General features: G+C 39.1%; 1 protein-coding gene across 1 annotated transcript in view; it reads left to right on the top strand.

Annotated features, from left to right (window-relative positions):
• Positions 1-19,424, top strand: part of RYR2 (ryanodine receptor 2) — a 561,319-nt gene that overhangs the window by 264,087 nt on the left and 277,808 nt on the right. The window contains 3 exon segments of the mRNA XM_025039067.1: positions 9,145-9,219; positions 14,081-14,237; positions 19,236-19,400. Of these exon segments, the coding sequence (XP_024894835.1) occupies positions 9,145-9,219; positions 14,081-14,237; positions 19,236-19,400 (397 nt within the window).

The raw sequence follows: 19,424 nt of genomic DNA on the forward strand, positions 1-19,424 counted from the left end.
GTGTCGTTTAATTAAGTGGAATTAAATCGGAGACTGACATGTACTGAAATTAGACTAAATACGTCTTCTCCTCGTCGCCCTCTTGTGGACGGAATTCTTACACGCTCTCGAAATCCAGCATCTCTGTTGTTTTATTGCAGGTTTCTCGAGATTTTTCCAGGAAGACATAGGGCTCTAAAATTGCTGGTATACAGCTTGTCTAAACAACGACAAAAGTAGAAAAGCAATCTACAGAACTTACGAGTCGGGTGGAAAGGAGAGACACATTGAGCACTCACTGTAGAACCGTGATTTCTTAGTTCTTACATTCAGATAGTGAGAAAGAATAAATCAGGGAGAAACAGGTTCCAGTGCTGGTCAGAAGCAGCATAGCATTTTAATTATTGCTTTAAAAATAAACTTTCATTCTGGAGGCTTGGAATGTGGTTGCCATGTCCTAGGCTCTGCCCCTGGGCTACGTCCATCTGTTTTTATGTGACCGTAATAATGGATTAAAGATGCACCGTCTGAATTAAGTATGAGGAATATCATTTTAATTAGGAGAACGTCACTGGAATTATTATTCAAGATCTGTGATTTGGAAACCAGCACTAGGGAACATTTTTCTGAGAAGCATTACTTGCATGTTAAAACGGATTTTGATACACAGCTCATAAGTGGTTTTGTTCATCCAATAAGAATTTATGGAATGGCTATCACATTGTGGGTCCTGGGGTTATAGTAGTGTATAAAAAGCTGTAAAGTCTCTTTTCTCTAGAGGGGACATGTGACAATAAAAACGTAAGTGTGCTTATTTATGCACACACGCACACCCACGCGTGCATAGATGAATATGCTAGGTGACGAGAGCTTCGGAGAGAAATAAAAGGAGAGGAAATGGAGAATGTTTATGTTTGCGAATGTTTGAGAGAGAGGGAGGGAGGGAGAGGAGGAGGGAGGGAGGGAGAGAGGAAGGAGGAGGAGGGAAAATGAGGGGAGGGGAGGGGAGCAGTGGGGAAGACAAGGTAGGAGAGGAGAATTATTTTCCCTTTCAGCCACATCAGGCGTCACTCCTGGCACACACTCGCTCCGTCTTGTTACTTTCAAATGCAGGACAGTTAAGTCATCGTTTCTGACCGTACCTGGAAATAAATGCTGCATTTGCTTTCCAGACTGTGACTCAGCAGGCGAAAGCCTTGCCGTGTGTACGCAGGACAATATTTTCGCCTCCGTGGCCCTTTTAATGTTATTACGGTGATTTGATGAGCTTTAGCTGTAAATAATTGATAAGGCACGAGATGGGTTTGCCGTAATGAATTAAACGGCTCTCACTCTGGCTTCGAGAGACGCATGTTTACGTCCGTGTGCACCACTGGACGGCCAGTGTCCGCGCGGAATTTGTGTTTGTTCGGCCCCTACCAGGGAGGGGCTTGTGGGGCTCCGCTGTTGTGCTCTGACACAGTCAGCGATAAAGTGGTCACATAAGGCTTTTCTCCCTTCTCTTCCCGGCCATGTCCCGTGTGTACCTTTTTGGGCTGGTCTGGGAACAGGGTGGTTTGCTAAACAGTTTTGATGGACGTCGGCTCATAACGAAGAACGATTTTCTCTCCCCGCTGAGGGAGGTCCTCTCTGCCCCCCACGCTTAGACCACTGCCGACTGCAGGCAGCTCCGGGCCTGGCTCCCGCCCGCCGTCACCCAGCGGCCCCGCTCGGCAGGGCCCGCACTGTCGAGGAAAGGCCGGGCGAGGAGGTGCTGATTTCAGAAGCAGGCCTTGAAGGCAGAGGATTGAAAATATTCACAGGAATCAGAGCCGCTGGACCTCAGTAAAAATGAAAAAGCAGTTGACATGTTTGGTGCAGTTAAATTGTGTGAATTAAAAAAGACAATAGATTAAAAAATGAACATTAAGAAGAGAAATGACCCAGATTTTTCAAATCTGTCATTGAAAATTTAAGACCATTTTTACTTGTCTACACCTAGCTTATTCACTTAAACTAGATGAAAACGGTATCTTTTGGGAAAAAAACAACAACTTCTTAATTTGCAAGCGCCTCGGGGTTGCGCCGCATCCTGAGCGGGGTGGAAAGCGGAAGGGAAGGAAGACGGGGTGTTTTCCTGTTCTAATCCCATTTGCCCGATTCTTTTAATATCCATGTGCCATGGAAGGGGGTCAGTGTTTTTAACCCGCGATGACTCATTTACATTTTATACAGGTGTGTCAGCTGAAGACACACCTGTTTCCCCTCGTGGGCAGTTTGGGTAGAGACAGTATCTCGGACCCACCCCTGGGCAGATACAGCGCTGCTCCCGCCGCCGATGAGGCTCATGCTCGTTTCCTCCGTCGCTGGCAGACTCCTGACAGCTGCTCTGGCACCTGCCTCTGGCCCAGCCCTCCTGCCCAACCCTCGCATAGGCATTTACGGCGAAGACCGTGGTAGAAGCAGAAATTCTCCTGCAAAGTGTGTAAACTGAAACTTATCATTTCACTCTGAAATAATCTTTTAATCTGGGATGGACTTTTCAATCACTGCAACTCAATTCCTTTGATGCTTATCGAGGGACTCGTATGTCTAGGCATCTGGGCGGGCGCTGGGTAGAAAAATGAATGACAGCCAGCTGGTCTTCAAGGGACCGACAGCTGTGAGGGCGTCAGCAGCGCGGCGTTGAGGAGGGAGTGGGAGTTAATCAGGGAAAGGCCAATCACAGCGTCTGTGACTGTGGGAAACCACGGTTTCTAGATTGCGGAAAACGCACTCACTATTCTACCATTTAAGGAAGACCAGACCAGGCGGGACCTGCGCATTGTTGAGCAGCGAGATGCCTGCCTTGGGAGCCACTCCATCTGACTCAGAAAGGTTCGAGATCCCCGCGTGCATTATTCTGGTGACTCCTGAAAGATGGCTATCTGCTTGTTATTAGAGGGAGAAAAGAAAAGCCGTCTCACTAAACCCCCAGACCAGCCTGAGTGAGTCCTTGGCCAACAGCCCTCTGTACTGGAGGCAACTCGACTTCAGGTCACTCCCTGGGGAAGAAGCCCTGCCCCGACAGCAGGGATCGGAGCCCCTCCTCTCCAGGGGATTGCACGGGCCGAGGGACTGAGCATGGAGCGGAAGTGGACCGCAGGGTAAGGCAGGACCCACCGAGGAAGAGACGCGTCAGCGGGGAGCTGAAGACCTACACCCTCGAGGAAATGGCGATGAACCAGAAATAGACCTGCCCAGTCTTAGGCAGCATCCAGCTTCTCACTGTTGAGTGTGATGTTAGGTCTAGACTTTTTGTTGATCATCTTTATCCAAGAGCGGAAGTCCCTCTCTCTAGTTTACTGAGAGTTTTTATCATGAATGCGTGTTGGATTTTGTCAGATGCTTTTTTGCATCTACTGATATGATACTATGATTCTTTTCTTTAGCTTATTGCTGTGATGGATTTTGTGAATGTTCAGTGATATTTTAGTTAATAACTTTGAGTACAAAAGGAGAAAAGTGATCATTCTTGCTATATACTTATATTCAAACAGAACTTTTCTTTTGAGATAAATAGTGATACTTCTATAGCTACCGATTATGACTTCAATAATCTATTTTGTTAAGATTAAAAAAACACTGATTTTAAGTTTAAAAAAACGCTTTTCAAAGGAGAATTGAATTCTGTCATCCATCATGCATTTACTGAACATTAAGTTTGGAAAAATGAATAATTCCAAATGAATAATTACTAACGAATATTTCATCCTGCGTTAACGGTAACTAAAATACATCGATAAGGCTATTTTTGTCCCTACTGAATTTTATATAAACACGTCATAAGCGTTTGAATTGGTAAGGCACTCTTCAGAGGCTGGTAGATTACTCTTCTCTATTTTTATTCATTTATTTTATTTTGTTTTTTTTTTTTTAATTAAATTTACTGGAGTGACATCGGCTAATAAAATCACATAGGTGTCAAGTGTACACGTCATCAGTATGGGCATCGTGTGTTCACCACCCAGCGTCACATCTCCTTCTAGCATCTGCTTGACCCCCTTGACCCTTCTCTGCCTCCCCTGCCTTCCCCTCTAGTAAGCGCTGAACTGTTGTCTGTGTCTATAAGTTTTCGTTTGTCTTGTTTGTTTGTTGCTTTCAGTTTTATATCCCACGTGAGTGAAATCACATGGTTCTCAGCTTTTTCTGTCTGACTTACTTTGCTTAGCATGGTTATCTCAAGATCCATCCATGTTGTTGCAAATGGCAGTATTTCAACTTTTCTTTATGGCTGAGCAGTAATCTCTGTTTTTAACCCATGTAATGGACTCGCCGTCCAATTCTCTGTGACTGATTAAGTTGCCTTTTATTATTGTCGCTCTCTGTTTCGATGTTCGGCATCTGTTACATACTCTAACTTGTCTCCAGATAAAAATGAAACCACAGTGCATGAGAAAGTAGATTTCTCATAGCAGCATTCCTAATTGCTTTAAAGTCATATGCTAAATATAAAAAAAAAAGAAAAAGAAAAAGGAAAAAAGTTTACTTGGAGAAAAAAGTGATACCCGTGGTCGATAGTAATAGTCGACTGTGTAAACTCATCAGTGTTAGAATAATACAAACTTGTCTGTGGCTTTTTTATGGTGAGGGAACAGTATTGGTTGCAAACGCTTAATCGTTCTTTTTGTGACTCAGGCGTAGGATGAGTCTTGCTCGCACTTCACTGATCACATGGAAGCTTTTTCAGGATGAGCCAAGTGCTCTGAAACACTCCGAATCGATCTCTAATCACCTTGGGAGGAAAGAAGATGAATCACAATGTGGATGTTAATTTCAGATTTAGAAATATGGTTCAAGATAGATAAGTCGGATTTTCTCTCAATTAGTTATTGTAATGTTTAATTGTATGTTGTCAACTTGCCTGGGCTACAGACTTGGTCAAACATCATTTTGTGAGGGTGTTTTGGGGTGATTTTAGCATTTAAGTCGATAGACTGAGTAAAGCAGATTGTCCTCCCTCATGTGGGTGGGCCTCGTCTAATCAGTTGAAGGCTTGAATAGAATAAAGAGGCCGACTCTTCCACGAATCTGAGGGAACTGGTCTTGCCTGGCTGCCTTTGAGCTGAGACTTCAGTTATAGTCTGCCTTTGGATTGAAGCTGAAACATCAACTTTTTGGCTTTTTGGCCTGGATCTTAATGCTTGTTACATGTGAATATTTTAAAAATCCCTATTTGGTGAAATGACAGTGACTTTGACTTTTTCTGTTTATGAGGCGGAAGATCTTTTTTAAAATTTTTTGTCACAAATATAATGAACGTCCAGTTACTTTATCCCATTTTCTTTTTCTCATTATCTGGTTCATCAGAAAACTCTTCAGAAGTGGAGAGCTGCACAGGCGCTATTGTGTTTTCACATCCATTGACCTCCCCTTGAATTTTGTCATCTTTGGCTGCCATTCGCATCCACGTCACCTGGGGCGACGAGCTCTAGGGCGCTGTTGCTGTGGGTCTGTTTGATTTCTTAGAGACTCTTTCTCCCTCCTCAGTGTTCCTGTTGATAAGGGCACTCACTATGAAAGTGATCGTTGCCTTGCATGAGTTCGAATTTGGTCCTTAAAACTATTGATAAACGAGTTGGTCTTTAAAACAGTTGTTTTCCTGGCCTCCGCTTTGATACTTGAGACACATTGCAGGGGAAATGCCATTTTTCTAGGATGGTTGTATTTCTCTGGGTAGCCGATTTCTAAACGAGTTTGAACACCCTTGATGTCGTTAATCACGAAGTGAGGTTCTTACTGTTTTCAGGACCTTGATATTTGTGATGCCAATTTTCAGTCTGAAATAGCTCATGAAGACTCGATTAGACACCCGTTAACATTCTGCACGTGCCGCGTATTTATATGGCTAACTGTATAATAGCAAAGATTTCCCATCAGCAACAAAGAATAATAAGATTCATCAGATTCTCCACACCTGCCAGTGAAGCATTTAAAAAAAAATAAGGAGAATTGATTAAAAGCAGACGTCCTTTCAGGAGACAAATATTCAAGAAACTCAACCAGATAAAGCTAAAATATTTCAGGTAGGAAAGAGGATCTGACTTTCCTTTTGACTTTATATTTGTGTTTTTAAATATTTACCCTCAAATTAAAAATATTAGATTTCTACTTATATAAATAATAAAAGAACATTGTCAAATTCAATCAATAAAGGAAAAGTTATAAATATATCTGCATGTGTACATACACACAAATATGATAGATTTATAATGATTTATCATTTTACATAAAAATATATATCATTTTATCATTTTTTTGCTTTTTAAAATATCAGATTTATTGAGGTAATTTACATACAAGAAATGTATATCATTTACATTCCTGCATCTTCTTTATCTTAACAACACATCATAGAATCTCTTCTTCTATTTATTTTTTATTGGTTTGTTTTGTTGCCTAATCTCTTCAGACAACTCTTTAGTTCCTTTGTTTTCAATAACTCTTCTTTAATAATTAAGAGATTGCAGGCTAAGATTTTTCAATGTTTGTCTGTGAATCACAGACTGTTCTGAAGTGTTTTTCTCTTCATTATATTCTAGAGAAGGGAGAAATTCTATTTCCTCTTTGATCCATGAATCACTTAGGAGAGTTTAATTTTCCGAGTTGTTAATTTTTGATCTTTTTAGTGTTTATTTCCAAATTTTATAGGTTATGATCAGAAAATGTGATGAGTAAATAGCTTTACTTTAAAAAAATCTGATAAAGTTTTCTTCATGGCCAAGTACAAAATCTTTATTAAAGTTCTGATTGATTTAAAAATCTTTATTGGTTTATTTTTATCTTAATACGTATGCACACGTGCACAAACATTACATCTATATTTTGTCATTCATTTTTTTCAAGTGTGTACACAGAGATTCTGGTTTAATTGGTCTGAGACTTGTCTGTGCATTGGAGTTTTTAAAGCTTTCCAAGAAATCTAACATACAACCAATGCTAAGAAACACTGTCCTAATGAAATAATGGTTCTAGCCTGGTGGTTCTTAGAATGTGGACCAGCATCAGCATCCCCCCCAGGAACTTGTTAGAAGTACAAATTCTTGGGCCTCAGCCCAGGTCCACTAAATCGGACACTCTGGGGGCGGGCCCCGCAATCCATATTTTAACAAGCCCACAAAACGATTCTGACACTAAAGACTGAGAACCGTTGATCTCTATCAGTGACTCACCGTTGGGGGACATTTGGTAATGTCCGGGAACATTTTTCGTTGTCACGACTTGGCTCTAAGATTTGGTGTAACTGGTGAGGGCCTGGCATCAGGATTATAAGATCTGTCCGTGTGATTATATTCACAGCCACTATTGAAAATCACTGGCTATCGATGTGCCTAAAATCCTTAGATTACAATGGATGGATCAGGGTGGTCCTGAAGCTACTGATCCATTTTAACATAAAAAGGTAGACGAGTCGTCATTTTACCTCCTGATGTGATGTAACAGGAAGTACAAAACACCAATTTATGAACTTGCCAAAAAAAAAAAAATTAAAGTTCAATTTGAACAAGCTTCTAGATTTATAGATCTAACTACCAATTTAGAGGTACATGTTAACAGTGAGGAGGTTATCAGCAACATTGAGAATGTAGAAAGTGCTCTAGGACAAATGATCCCAATTTTTTCAACAAATAAATGGCAAGGAAAAAAAATGGAAGAGAGAACTGTTCTAGAATAGAAGAAATTTAAGACGTAACCAATTTGTGCATCGTTTAGGTCTTGATTTGAAAAAGTAACAGAAAAAAGATATTTTTGAACCCTGAATGACTATTTCATGAAAGCAAATTACAGAGGGGGGGCCAGAGAGAGAGAGACACACACACAGAGAGAGAGAGAGAGAGAGAGAGAGAGAGAGAGAGAGAGAGAGGAGAGAGAGAGACAGGGAGAGAGAGACAGGGAGAGAGACAGGGAGGGAGGAGGGAGAGAGAGAGAAAGAGAGAGAGAGAGAGAGGAGAGAAAACATACATATTAGGCTTGAACGCAGAGGGATAACCGGACGGCCCTGGTGGAACGAGGTTGGCCCTGTGTTGATCATAGTTGAAGTCATGTCATGTGCTGGGTGTTTGGGGTTTATTATAATATTCTGTCTACTTTTGTGTATATGCGGAGAGTTCCACAATGAAAATAGAATGAGAAAGAACATCTAAGTAGCTCAGAAGGAAAGTAAGTGAGAATGGTGTTAGAAACACTGTCAGGAGAATAGAAGTTTCCACGATGTTAAAAAGAGTCCGCTGGATTTGGGAACATGGAGATCACTTGATGGCTATAGTAAAATCTGGGGAAGTGAGTCTGGAAGCCAGGGCGGAGTGAGCTGAGGGGAGCTGCTGATGAGGCAGAGAAGAGAGAAGCCAGGAGGGGAAGTGTGGCCAGGCGTGTCCTTATGTGATACAGGACAAGGTTATGTGTAAAGACGGAGGAGAGAGACAGTGGTGTTAGCTCTGGCTCCTTAAAACTGTCTCAAGGGCCGGCACAGAGATCAGTTGGGATGATGTATATAAATGACTTAGAATCGCGTCTGGCATATTAACAAATTGTTATGATGAGAGCTTTGGAATTTGGGGGTGTGTGATGTACATTCAAAATAATTTCTCTGTGTGTGTGTGGGGGGGTACTTCTTGTTGATGTTTATATTTATGGCGATATTTATATTTTTCTATTTTTTTATCATTTTTTTCAGATTACACTAACACATTAACATTAATGTGTTCTTATATTAATTTAAAATATTTTAAATATCTAGAACAGAATTTAGAACTGCAAATAATTATATGTGTCTGTCAAAATAATATAGTAAACCACATCCAAACTCATAGCTGAGTACTTCTGTGGGCCCAAGTTAAATGAATAAGGTGAACGTTTTGGGGGTGCAGACATGGGAGGGGGAGGAGGACAGAGAATGAATGAGATTAGAGGAGAAAACGATGAGAGAACGTGTTTAAATCAAATGGTTATTCAAGGCACATTTATGTTAATCGCTGTCATTTTATTTTGTTTTGGGGGGTTATTTTTACTTCCAGCTATATTGTCTCCTCTAAAAAGTATGACTTTAATTGTTATCCAAAGACTTTCCATTTCTTCTCTTTTTTAATTCGCTTGAAAAGTAGAGTCCAGAATGAAACACGGTAAAGCTGCTTTTTTCCTTTTCCGCAGAACCGTCCATTATGAAGGTGGTGTTGTGTCCGTCCACGCACGGTCCCTGTGGAGACTGGAGGCGCTAAGGGTGGCGTAAGTAGAGCATCCAAATGCAGCCCAAGCGTGTAAACGATTTCTAGCGCTCTCGACCCGCACCGCATGTGAAATTGTCCGCTAGCAACTACAGCAGACGAGCACACGATGCACGGCGGCGGCTTCCTCCCCGCCGCCCCGTGCCTGCCGTCGCTTATCTCCCGTGGGGCTGCGGTCACCAGGTGGTGGGCCAGCATCCTGTGCAGGCTGCTTTCATCTTAGCCTCCTTCGTTTTTGTAACATCATCGCGTCTCAGTCCGTGCACCTCTTGGCACAGAGTGCCGCTAGGACAGAGTGATATAACGTTTGGAGACAGGACAGATTGTTTGCAGGCCTGTCGCACGATTCAGGTCTGGCAGACTCTGGATTTAACCTTCTAAAGGCACACGTGAAACACAGGAAACTCGAACGGGAATGTTAGTGCAGGATCGTTACTGGCAGTCGCTCTCTCCTTGCAGATAGCTTGATAGCTGAGTAAGAAATCTGGATTGTAATACGAAGACACTGTTTCAGTAGAGACAGAGGAATTTATGTGTGTGTGTGTGTGTGTGTGTGTGTGTATTTTTTTCTGTTGGTTTCAAAAAGCTGTCCAGAGATTGACTTTTAGTTCTTTTAAATAAATGCAATATTGACATTAAAGTGTCATTTTGAATTATTTTAATAGAAATAAAATAGATTTTAAAAAATGATAATAAGGTTTAGTCCTTTGCCTAAAAAGCAGTCAGTTTTCAGTTATTTATTTTCTATTATATTACACTTAAAAAAAATTATTGATTTAGGATAGTAGACTCCATGGATGGGTTTTAAGGAACTATCAATGTACAATAGTTATCTTTGTAGACCTAATATTTTGAGATAAATGCTTATCTAATGATGCTTAAAGTAGTTTAGTGGTCTTCAGTTGTTTTTGCTTACATAGCCCATACAATAATTTTGAAAAACTTCATATGTCCTGGAACTTGGTAAGGTTTGACTTAGAACTTATTTTTTTTTTTATCACTTTAAACAGATGCACAGAATATAACTTACAGTGTATTATAAGTAGTGACATTTTAAAATAAAATGGTTACTTCATTCTTTTAAAGTACTGCTGTGATTTAATACCCATTTTTATTTATTTAAAAATGCTTGGACATGGTCTTCTTTAATAGTAAAAATTATATACTATGTCTTTCTCATTGAAATCATATTTCTGTTAGTCTCCGTTGACAGAATTTTATCCCAATTATACTTTTTATGATTGAAAAACTTTCCCTGCTCACACTCCATCATACTCCTATGCAACAAAAATATGTATGTAAATTAAATTTATGTTTTATACTTCCTATGATAGTATGTCCATAACTTCAAAAAGATTCTATATTAATCCTGTTAATTATCACTTGATAGTATTACATTTCTTCTGTATAAATACATCGTCGATCAAATCCACCTAAATATTAAAACTTTTGATAAACATTGACCTTAAAGGTAAATTTTTATTGGAAATTTATCTCTGAACGAGATGGAAAAGGGAAAGGCAGACATAAAGCAAAAGAAAGAAAACTTGTACCTTTTATGTGCACCATAAATTATTCAGAGAATAAGGGTTATAAAAATATAGATGTATTTCTTTTACCTTGTGTATTATAAAAATAACAACTAATGAGAGAAATTAAACAGTCGACAAAAGTAATGTTTAGAGGTTTTGTTGCTTTATTAACAGATTCCAGATACTTTCAAAGTTATAGATACACCTGTCCTTTATGATCGTGTGCTTAAAGAAATGGATTTTTGTTTCTCACGCAAATGAGGCCCTGAATTCATTTCAATTTGTAGATTAAAAAAAGGAAGAATGTGAACCTGACAGGCCTTCGTTTTTACTGTCAGCAGTATTGTTGATAAGCTGTGGTTACGTAAACCCAGCTGCCCTGCACCTGTCTGTTTCTTCTCTGTTGCTTGGTATTCGAGTTTGAATAGAAAGAGTGGCATTGGCTTTAACGTCGAATCGAAGGCTGCTGGACAGAAAGGGCCGCTGCCCTTGGGGGTCGGAGCTGAGGGCCACGCCCTGGTGGTGTTAGTTTCTAGGGCCCCTGCCTCACCCGTGGTGTTAGTTTCTATGCTGCCCGCTTCCCAGAATTCAGGTGACAGCAGGGAGTTTGTCAAACGTTTAAAAGATTAAAGACAGACGCCTTATTCTCTGTGAGCCTTTTCACCTTCCTGTCTGAGGAGGGAAGCAGGAGCCTTGTAGGTAACGAATGCCGTGATTTTAAAGATGTTTTTCAGATTCTGTTGAATCTTTGAACTGTTTCGGCTTTACTGTAAATGTACAAATTAGATTGCGTTGAATTTACATTTCTTATTATAGGCAATGGCCACGTAATTACTCATTTTTCTTTATACTTAGGAAATGATAGTCAAAGACCTGCTTATGTTTATATTTCCAAAGATCAACATTTATATTATAATATTTGGGATGGTTTATGTTTTTTTTTTTCCTCCAATGAAGTCCCAAACTATACATTTGTTATAATTTATGTAGCCCAGTAGTTATGTTTTATATTGCATACTTATGCAACTAAATTTGATGTTGTCAAAAGTTTTTCAATATTACGAATATTTTAATAAAGTAAATTTTAATTTTAGATGTTAAATGTGCTAGGAAACTCATTCCCAGTGCGAAGCTGTAAGAACTTCGTAAGTATGTGTTAGTTTCTGTGATGGGAGCTATCGTTACAATTAAAAATATGAATTATAAATAATACTGAATTTCAACTCTAATTAAAAAATAAAAATTGAAGAATTATGTATACTTCAAATTCTGCTTCCTTACATGTTACGTAGAGACAAAATCAAAGGTCGACACGTCATGAAGAGGGACCCAGTGCTCCCTATTCCTTTGAGAAGGTTTGCAGTAAATATAAGTAATACATAGAGAACAGTTCTCTGTGTTACCACGGGCAACTGCTTTATAGAACTACATTCCTGTCCCTATTTTCAGTTTTCAGTAAACATTATTTTCCTGCTCTTCGATTCTCCTGGGCTCATCCTCTTTTCTTTCGGGCCATGGGCACGTGAGACCAGGTGCTTTGAGTACCCATAAGCTAAGGACAATGTGCTTAAACGTCACGATATTTTACCAATAACTGGCCAAATTTATTCTATCCTCGAAGAATTCCCATAGTCACTGGAGAGGAACGATTGTATATATGAGCCCTGCTGAATAGCTTTGAGCACACACTGTAGAAATTCTGGTGAAAAGCATGTATTTGGTCGAGATTTTCGACTATTTTGAAAATGAGGTTGTTTTCTATAATGATTAAGATGAGTCATTATTTGGAAAAATTATTCAAATGCTTCTTCAAACCATGAAATAAATATTAAAAATAATTGTATTTTTCATAGTATTTGCAAAAATATATACTTAATTTTTTATAAGAAGAGAATAAAGCTTGCGTATTCCCAGACTAGAAATGCTTTAACATGTTGGTAAAATACTTTAATTTCATTTTTAAGATAATATGGCGTTATTGTTAGGATATGTGTGTACATGGTTATTAATTTAGTTGGAGGACTTGTCCAAAGTAATTGTTTCTATAAAAAAACTCATGTAAAAATGATCTCATTACAATATTGTTCTGCTGTTAATTTTCAATGCTCATGCCTCTCGTCAAAAAGCCAGATAAAGAAAACAGCATAAAAATGACTTAGTTTACTAAAATTGAAAAATTTGCGAAAAAGACTCTCAATTTGTAGCCTTCGAAAGTTTTTAATGACTCTATAGTAAAGTTTATTAATTGATAAATTCATTGAAATCCTCCGCTCTTTATCTCTTTGATTCATTACACAGTGGTAATTACACACATTCTTTTCAGAGTCTGTCTTTTCTTTTTATAAAGTACCTCACAGTATCCCCATGCGTTTGCCTTAAATTCTAGTTTGTCTAACGCGAACTTTGCCATCCTGCTTCATCCTGATTTATACGCATGGTAAATCTTTTCCACTCATCCGTTTTTAGTGTTTTGAATTGTTTGATTTTCGGCACGTGAGAAACTGGCCTGCTTTGCAGAGTTCCGCCTCAGCTGTAAGTTGTATGCGTCGGAAGGCTGTGAAAATGTCAGCTAACGCAGCACCGCGTAGAGCGAGGCTGGTGTGTGACGTGGCTTTTCTTTTCTACCCTCTCTGAGAGTCGTTATTTTTAAAAGCAGATTTGCATGATCGTAACTTTGCTCTTTATCTTTTTCTGCAACCTTACTTTATATTTTCTATTTATTGCATTTTATTTTTATTTTTCCTTTTTGACTTTTTTTATAGTTCTCATTTTTTCAGTTTGTCTTTTTCGTTCATTGGTTTTTAATGATATAATTGTTCTATGACATTAAATTTGAAGCATAGGAATAGTTTTCGTTATTTTAGATGAGTATATACTTCAGTTTATATATATGAGTTCCAATTAATCATAATTAGTCATTGACTCTACCTCCGTTTTTCAAGTCTGTGAACATTCAACAAAAAATTTTCACTGGTTAACTCTAAAGTGTCATTTAAACTTATAATTTCTATATCTGTGACTAGTGAGTAGACGTTAACTTGGAATCTAAGTTCTTAGTCATCTAAGCAGGAGCAGCGCATAGCGTAGCATCACGTGTAGAGTTGGAAGACCTAGAGTTAAATGTCACTTCTTCCTACTGGCTGCGGGACATTGAACGTCACCTAACCTTTCTGAATAACCGTTCTGTTGCATGTGAGGTGCAGTTAGTACCACCGACATCACACGGTTTTGAGGACGTTCAACGAGGCGGCGCACGCAGAGGCCCGTTTAATCGCCATTTGTCACGTGGGTGTGGCTGCTGTCCTTTCAAGTCTTCGCTGTTCTTGTCAGGTGGAGTGGAAGCCACATCAGGTGGGGCCAGCCTTTCCGACTCCGCCATGTCACAACCGGGAAATACTTGAGTCTCATGGAGGACAACAGCCTTCTGCTCATGGACAAAGAAAAAGCAGACGTAAAGTCGACGGCGTTTACCTTCCGGTCTTCCAAGGTAAGACAGGAAAATAATTTTGGTTTTCCCGTGAGTATACCCACCACATTTCCTGCGAGCCTTTTGCAATGTGTTTCTAAAGTCACAGTTTCCCATCTAGTCCTCTCCAGTAAAACCCATTTCCTGAAGCCCTGACACCTGCCTGGTGTCGCTCGGGTTTGCGGGGCTTCGCTGTTGTCACGTCCGTCCCGCCCCTGGCCGTTCGCTTAGGCTTCGGCTGCGCAGGTGCACATGGCTGGATGACAGGTGCACGCAGCTGGATGACGGTGACGGAGAAGCGCACCTGAGCCTCTCAGAGGCGGTCACGCTCCCGCCCCGACCTGCAGACCTTTCCTCTCACCTCCGTTGAATCGTTTGTCAGGACAGCTCTGGGGGAGCCCCGCGGCCTTTAATGAGAACCCCCGTGAGCCACACGATGAAGGGAAACGCACGCGGAGTCCCCTGTGGGATGGCACTGCGAGGCCCGCCCGGTGCCCCGCGAGGGGTCCCCGCACACCAGCCCACCGCACCCTGGGTTCCTAGCCGCGCACGAGCAGAGCGACCATGTCCTGACAGTGCAGTGTCTCAGGAGTCATTGAAAATCACACGTTCAACTGACAAATGCCAAACATTTATTGTGTTCGTTTCTTAGGATAGTTATATATTTCTGCCCTTAATTTAATGAAGATTGTGAAATTGGCATAATTACAGGAATGACATTGAATCCCTGGTTAGCTTTGGTCTCACAGATGCAAAACTTTACGTACCTGTTATAGATTACGGTGAGTTTGGGTGAGACCAGCGGTCACTGAAAAGACAGTGGCCTGCGTGTCCGTCCCAGAGGCTGTCACTCGGGATGTGGAGCACACAGACGGGGAAGGATGCTTCTGATTCTGTGGATACCCGGAATTCTCTTATGAACCCTTGTGTTTACATCTGCATTCCCTTACCTATAACTGTGTGAGAAAGTATATTTTTGAAATTTTATAGATCACTAAGATCATTCTTAAAATTATAAGTTGGAATGGCTTTACAAACTTGTTCTCCTGGTTGACATAGGAGCATGTTTCTTGATTGTCATTGAGATGTCTTTGACAGTAGCACGAACACTCAGAGACCAAACTCAAATTCAGAATTTGACAGAAGAATCAACAATTGTTGATGACTATAGATATTCAGAATAAACAGCATAAAGTAGAAAATAATTTGTAATATAACCTATGTTGGTCCTCTTTTATTTTTTCCACTTTATTTGAGATATAATTAAATTACAACGTTGTGGAAGTTTAACGTATACAATGTAATGATTCGATATACATATATGTTGCAAAATTATTATGTTGGTCCTCTCTGAAGGCAAACATTTTATGTAATGAAGAATTCAGTTTGACTTGTGTAGGCTTTCTTAGATCTATTCTTCACTTTCTCTACTCCAAGAACTTTCACCCATCACTTTCAAGTGTGCTGAGATGTCAGTTTTAACATGAAGTAGATCTTGCCGATCACATATGTGTTATGCTCACCCCAAGATATATATTTTTTTTGGCTTAAAATGCCACTAAAATACTCCTCCTCGTTTTTTTCCCTCTAGTTTTCCAGCTCCCAAGCACCATGAATAGAAACCTGTTGCTATTGAAATGATGAAATACCAGCCTTAAATAAGAATACCAATGAGATTACAAGGATTTTGGAGCAAATGGCAAAAATAGAACAAAACATTTTTAGGACATGGTTTTTAGAATGTTATTTTTATTTGGGATTTTTGTTCTTGGTTCAAAAAATGTTTTAGATGCTTTAAAACACACACACTCACACAAGGAAAGTAAGGGTAATGGCTAACCATTTATGGGCCAAATAACGCGCAAAGTACCTTCTGTGAATTATCTCGTTTAGTTCTAGTTCAACCCTATGAAAATTCCGTACTATTTTTAACCTCCATTGTGCAGATGAGGAAACCGAGGCTTAGATAAGTTATGCGACACATCCGGACTTTGAAATTAAGTAGTAAAACTCAAGCCTTCCTTAATGAGAAAATTAAAGATTTAATAATAATAATAGCAGATAGGAAAGATTTGTTGCTTTCCTGTGATCAGACGAGCACCTATTAATAGTTGTTGAGCGATTGATTAAATATCTAAAAAAATAAAAGCAAAATGGAGAACATATTTTTTTTCCACCAAAATAATTATACAATGTTATCGTTGGCAGTGAATTTTTATTTAATTGGCATTAAATTAAAGAGATTTTTGCAGTGACTCTTCCTCAAGGGGTGTTGATAGCATAATAGAAAATAATGCCAACTGTAGTTTTATAGACGATATGGAAATGCAATAATAGTTTTTTATGCTGATCCTTTTTAGTGGTGGTAAGCATTTTTATACACCAATAGGTACTATCAGAAAGAGAAATTAAGAAAACAATACCATTTAAAATTGCATTAAAAACAATAAAATACCTAGGAATAAATTTAACCAAGGAGACAAAAAACCTATACTCAGAAAATTATAAGTCATTGAAAAAAGAAATTGAAGAAGATACAAATAAATAGAAGCATATACCGTGCTCATGGATAGAAAGAATTAACACTGTTAAAATGTTCATACTACCCAAAACAATCTCTAGATTCGATGCAATCCCTATCAAAATACCAATGGCATTTTTCAGACAAGAACAAATAATCCCAAAATCTATTTGGAACCATAAAAGATTACAAATAGCCGCAACAGTCTACAGCCATGCCACCCTGAACGTGCCTGCTCTAGTCTGATCTTGGAAGCTAAGCAGGATTGGTCCTGGTTAGTACTTGAATGGGAGACTACCTAGGAATACCAGATGCCATAGGCATTAAAAAAAATAGCCACAGCAATCTTGAGAAAGAAGAACAAAGTTGGAGGTATCACACTGCCTGATATCAAACTGTACTACGAGGCTATAGTAACCAAAACAGCATGGTACTGGCATAAAAATAGATACATAGATTAATGGAACAGAATGGAGAACTCAGAAGTAAATCTACTTCTGTATGCTCATTTAATATATGGCAAAAAAGGCAAGAATATGCAATGGGGTAAAAAGAAATTCTCTTGAAGAAATAATGTTGGGAACACTGGACAGATACATTCAAAAAAATGAAAAGACCAAGTTCTTACACCACATATAAGAATAAACTCAAAATGAATTAAAGACTTAGGTGTAAAACTTGAAACCATAAAACTCCTAGAAGAAAACACAGACAGTAAACTGACATTGCTCTTAGTAATATTTTTTCTACTATATCTTCTCGGGCAAGGGAAACAAAATAAAAAATAAACAAATGGGACTACATCAAACTAAAAAGTTTTGCACAGCAAAGGGAACCATCAACAAAATGAAAAGATAACCTACTGAATGGGAGAAGATATTTGCCAAAGATACATATGGTAACGGGTTAATAACCAAAATTTATAAAGAACTCATGTAATTGAACAGCAAACAAACAAACAATCCAATTAAAAATATGGGCAGAAGACCCAAAAAGATATTTCTCCAAAGAGGACATGAAGATGGACAATAGACATATGAAAAGATGCTCGAGATCACTAGTCATCAGAGAAATGCTGATTAAACCCACAATGAGATATCTCACACCTGTCAGAATGGCTACATTCAATAAACCAAAAAACAGCAACTATTGGTGAGATGTGGAGAAAAGGAAACCCTTGTGCACTGTTGGCGGGACTGCAAAGTAGTGCAGCCACTGTGGAAACAGTTTGGAGGTTCCTCAAAAAATTAAAAATAGAACTACCTTATGACTCAACAACTGCAGTTCTGGGTACTTAGCTAAGGAAAGTAAAAACACTACTTTGTAAAGATATGCACACCTGTGTCCACAGCAGCCCTATTTACAATAGCCAAGATATGGAAGCAACATAAGTGCTCATCAATAGACGATTGGATAAAGGAGTCATGGTACATATATGCGATGGAATATTATTCAGCCATGAAAAACAAAATCTTACCATTTGCAGCAATATGGATCGACCTAGAGGGTGTTATGCTAAGTGAAGTAAGTCAGAGAAAGAAAGACAAGTACCATATGATTTTACTTTTATGTGGAATGTAAGGAACAAAGAAATGAACGAACAAAACGAAAACGGACTCATAGATACAGAGGACAAACTGGTGATGGCCAGAGGGGAGGGGTGATGGAAGGCAGGATGAACAAGGGGAAGGATGAAGAAGTACAAATTAGTAGTTACAAAACAGTCATGGGGACGTGGAGCACAGCCTAGGGACCAAAGCAATAATACTGTAATAACCTCGTATAGTGCCAGGTGGGTACTAGACTTACCGGAGGGATCACTCACAATTCATAAATTATATAAATGCCTAACCATTGTGCTGTACACCTGAAACTAATAAAAAAATCCTTGTTAACATCATCATCGTTATCAACACCATTTTCACAGTCAATATCATTAAAACTTATTGTTTATTTTATCCCAGGCACTGTGATGAAAACGTTACATGCATTATTGCATTTTTTTCTGACATTACGGGGGAGATACTTGTTAGCTTTATTTACAGATGAGAACACCGAGGCTTAAAAGGTTCAATTAAGTTGTCCTAAGTCACAGAGATAATAAGCGGTAGATATTTTACCCAAAACCGAGTTTTCTTTCCCTTAAGCCTGTGGTCTTAAGTACCAGTAATGAAAAAAATAATCTGGAAAGAATGAAGCTTGCACTAATTTTAAGGTCTCTGGTTTGGAGTTTGCCATTAAGCAGGATAATATTTTGCATTATGAGCAAAATAATTTTCTATCAGTGTGAATAATTCAAGAATATGTCATTTATTTTTGAAACTTCCTACTGTAATTTTCGGCAGAGGTCGAACTGCAAGAATAAAACACTTGACCATTGTCATTTCAGGGGACTTCACAAAGCTGCATTTTTAAGAAGCATGTTTACAAGAAGGCAAAATTCTTCAGATCTAAACTCGTGTTTTTATAACTTTTGCTTATCTCTTTTTCTTCCTTAGGAAAAATTGGATGCAGGGGTGAGGAAAGAAGTCGACGGCATGGGGACATCCGAGATAAAGTACGGGGACTCCGTGTGCTACATACAACACGTGAACACAGGCCTGTGGCTGACGTACCAGTCCGTGGACGTGAAATCTGTGCGGATGGGAGCCATACAACGTAAGGTAAGACGTTACAGAAACACGGTT

The sequence above is a fragment of the Pteropus alecto genome, unplaced genomic scaffold, assembly GCF_000325575.1.
Source record: "Pteropus alecto unplaced genomic scaffold, ASM32557v1 scaffold189, whole genome shotgun sequence".
Lineage (NCBI taxonomy): Eukaryota > Metazoa > Chordata > Mammalia > Chiroptera > Pteropodidae > Pteropus > Pteropus alecto.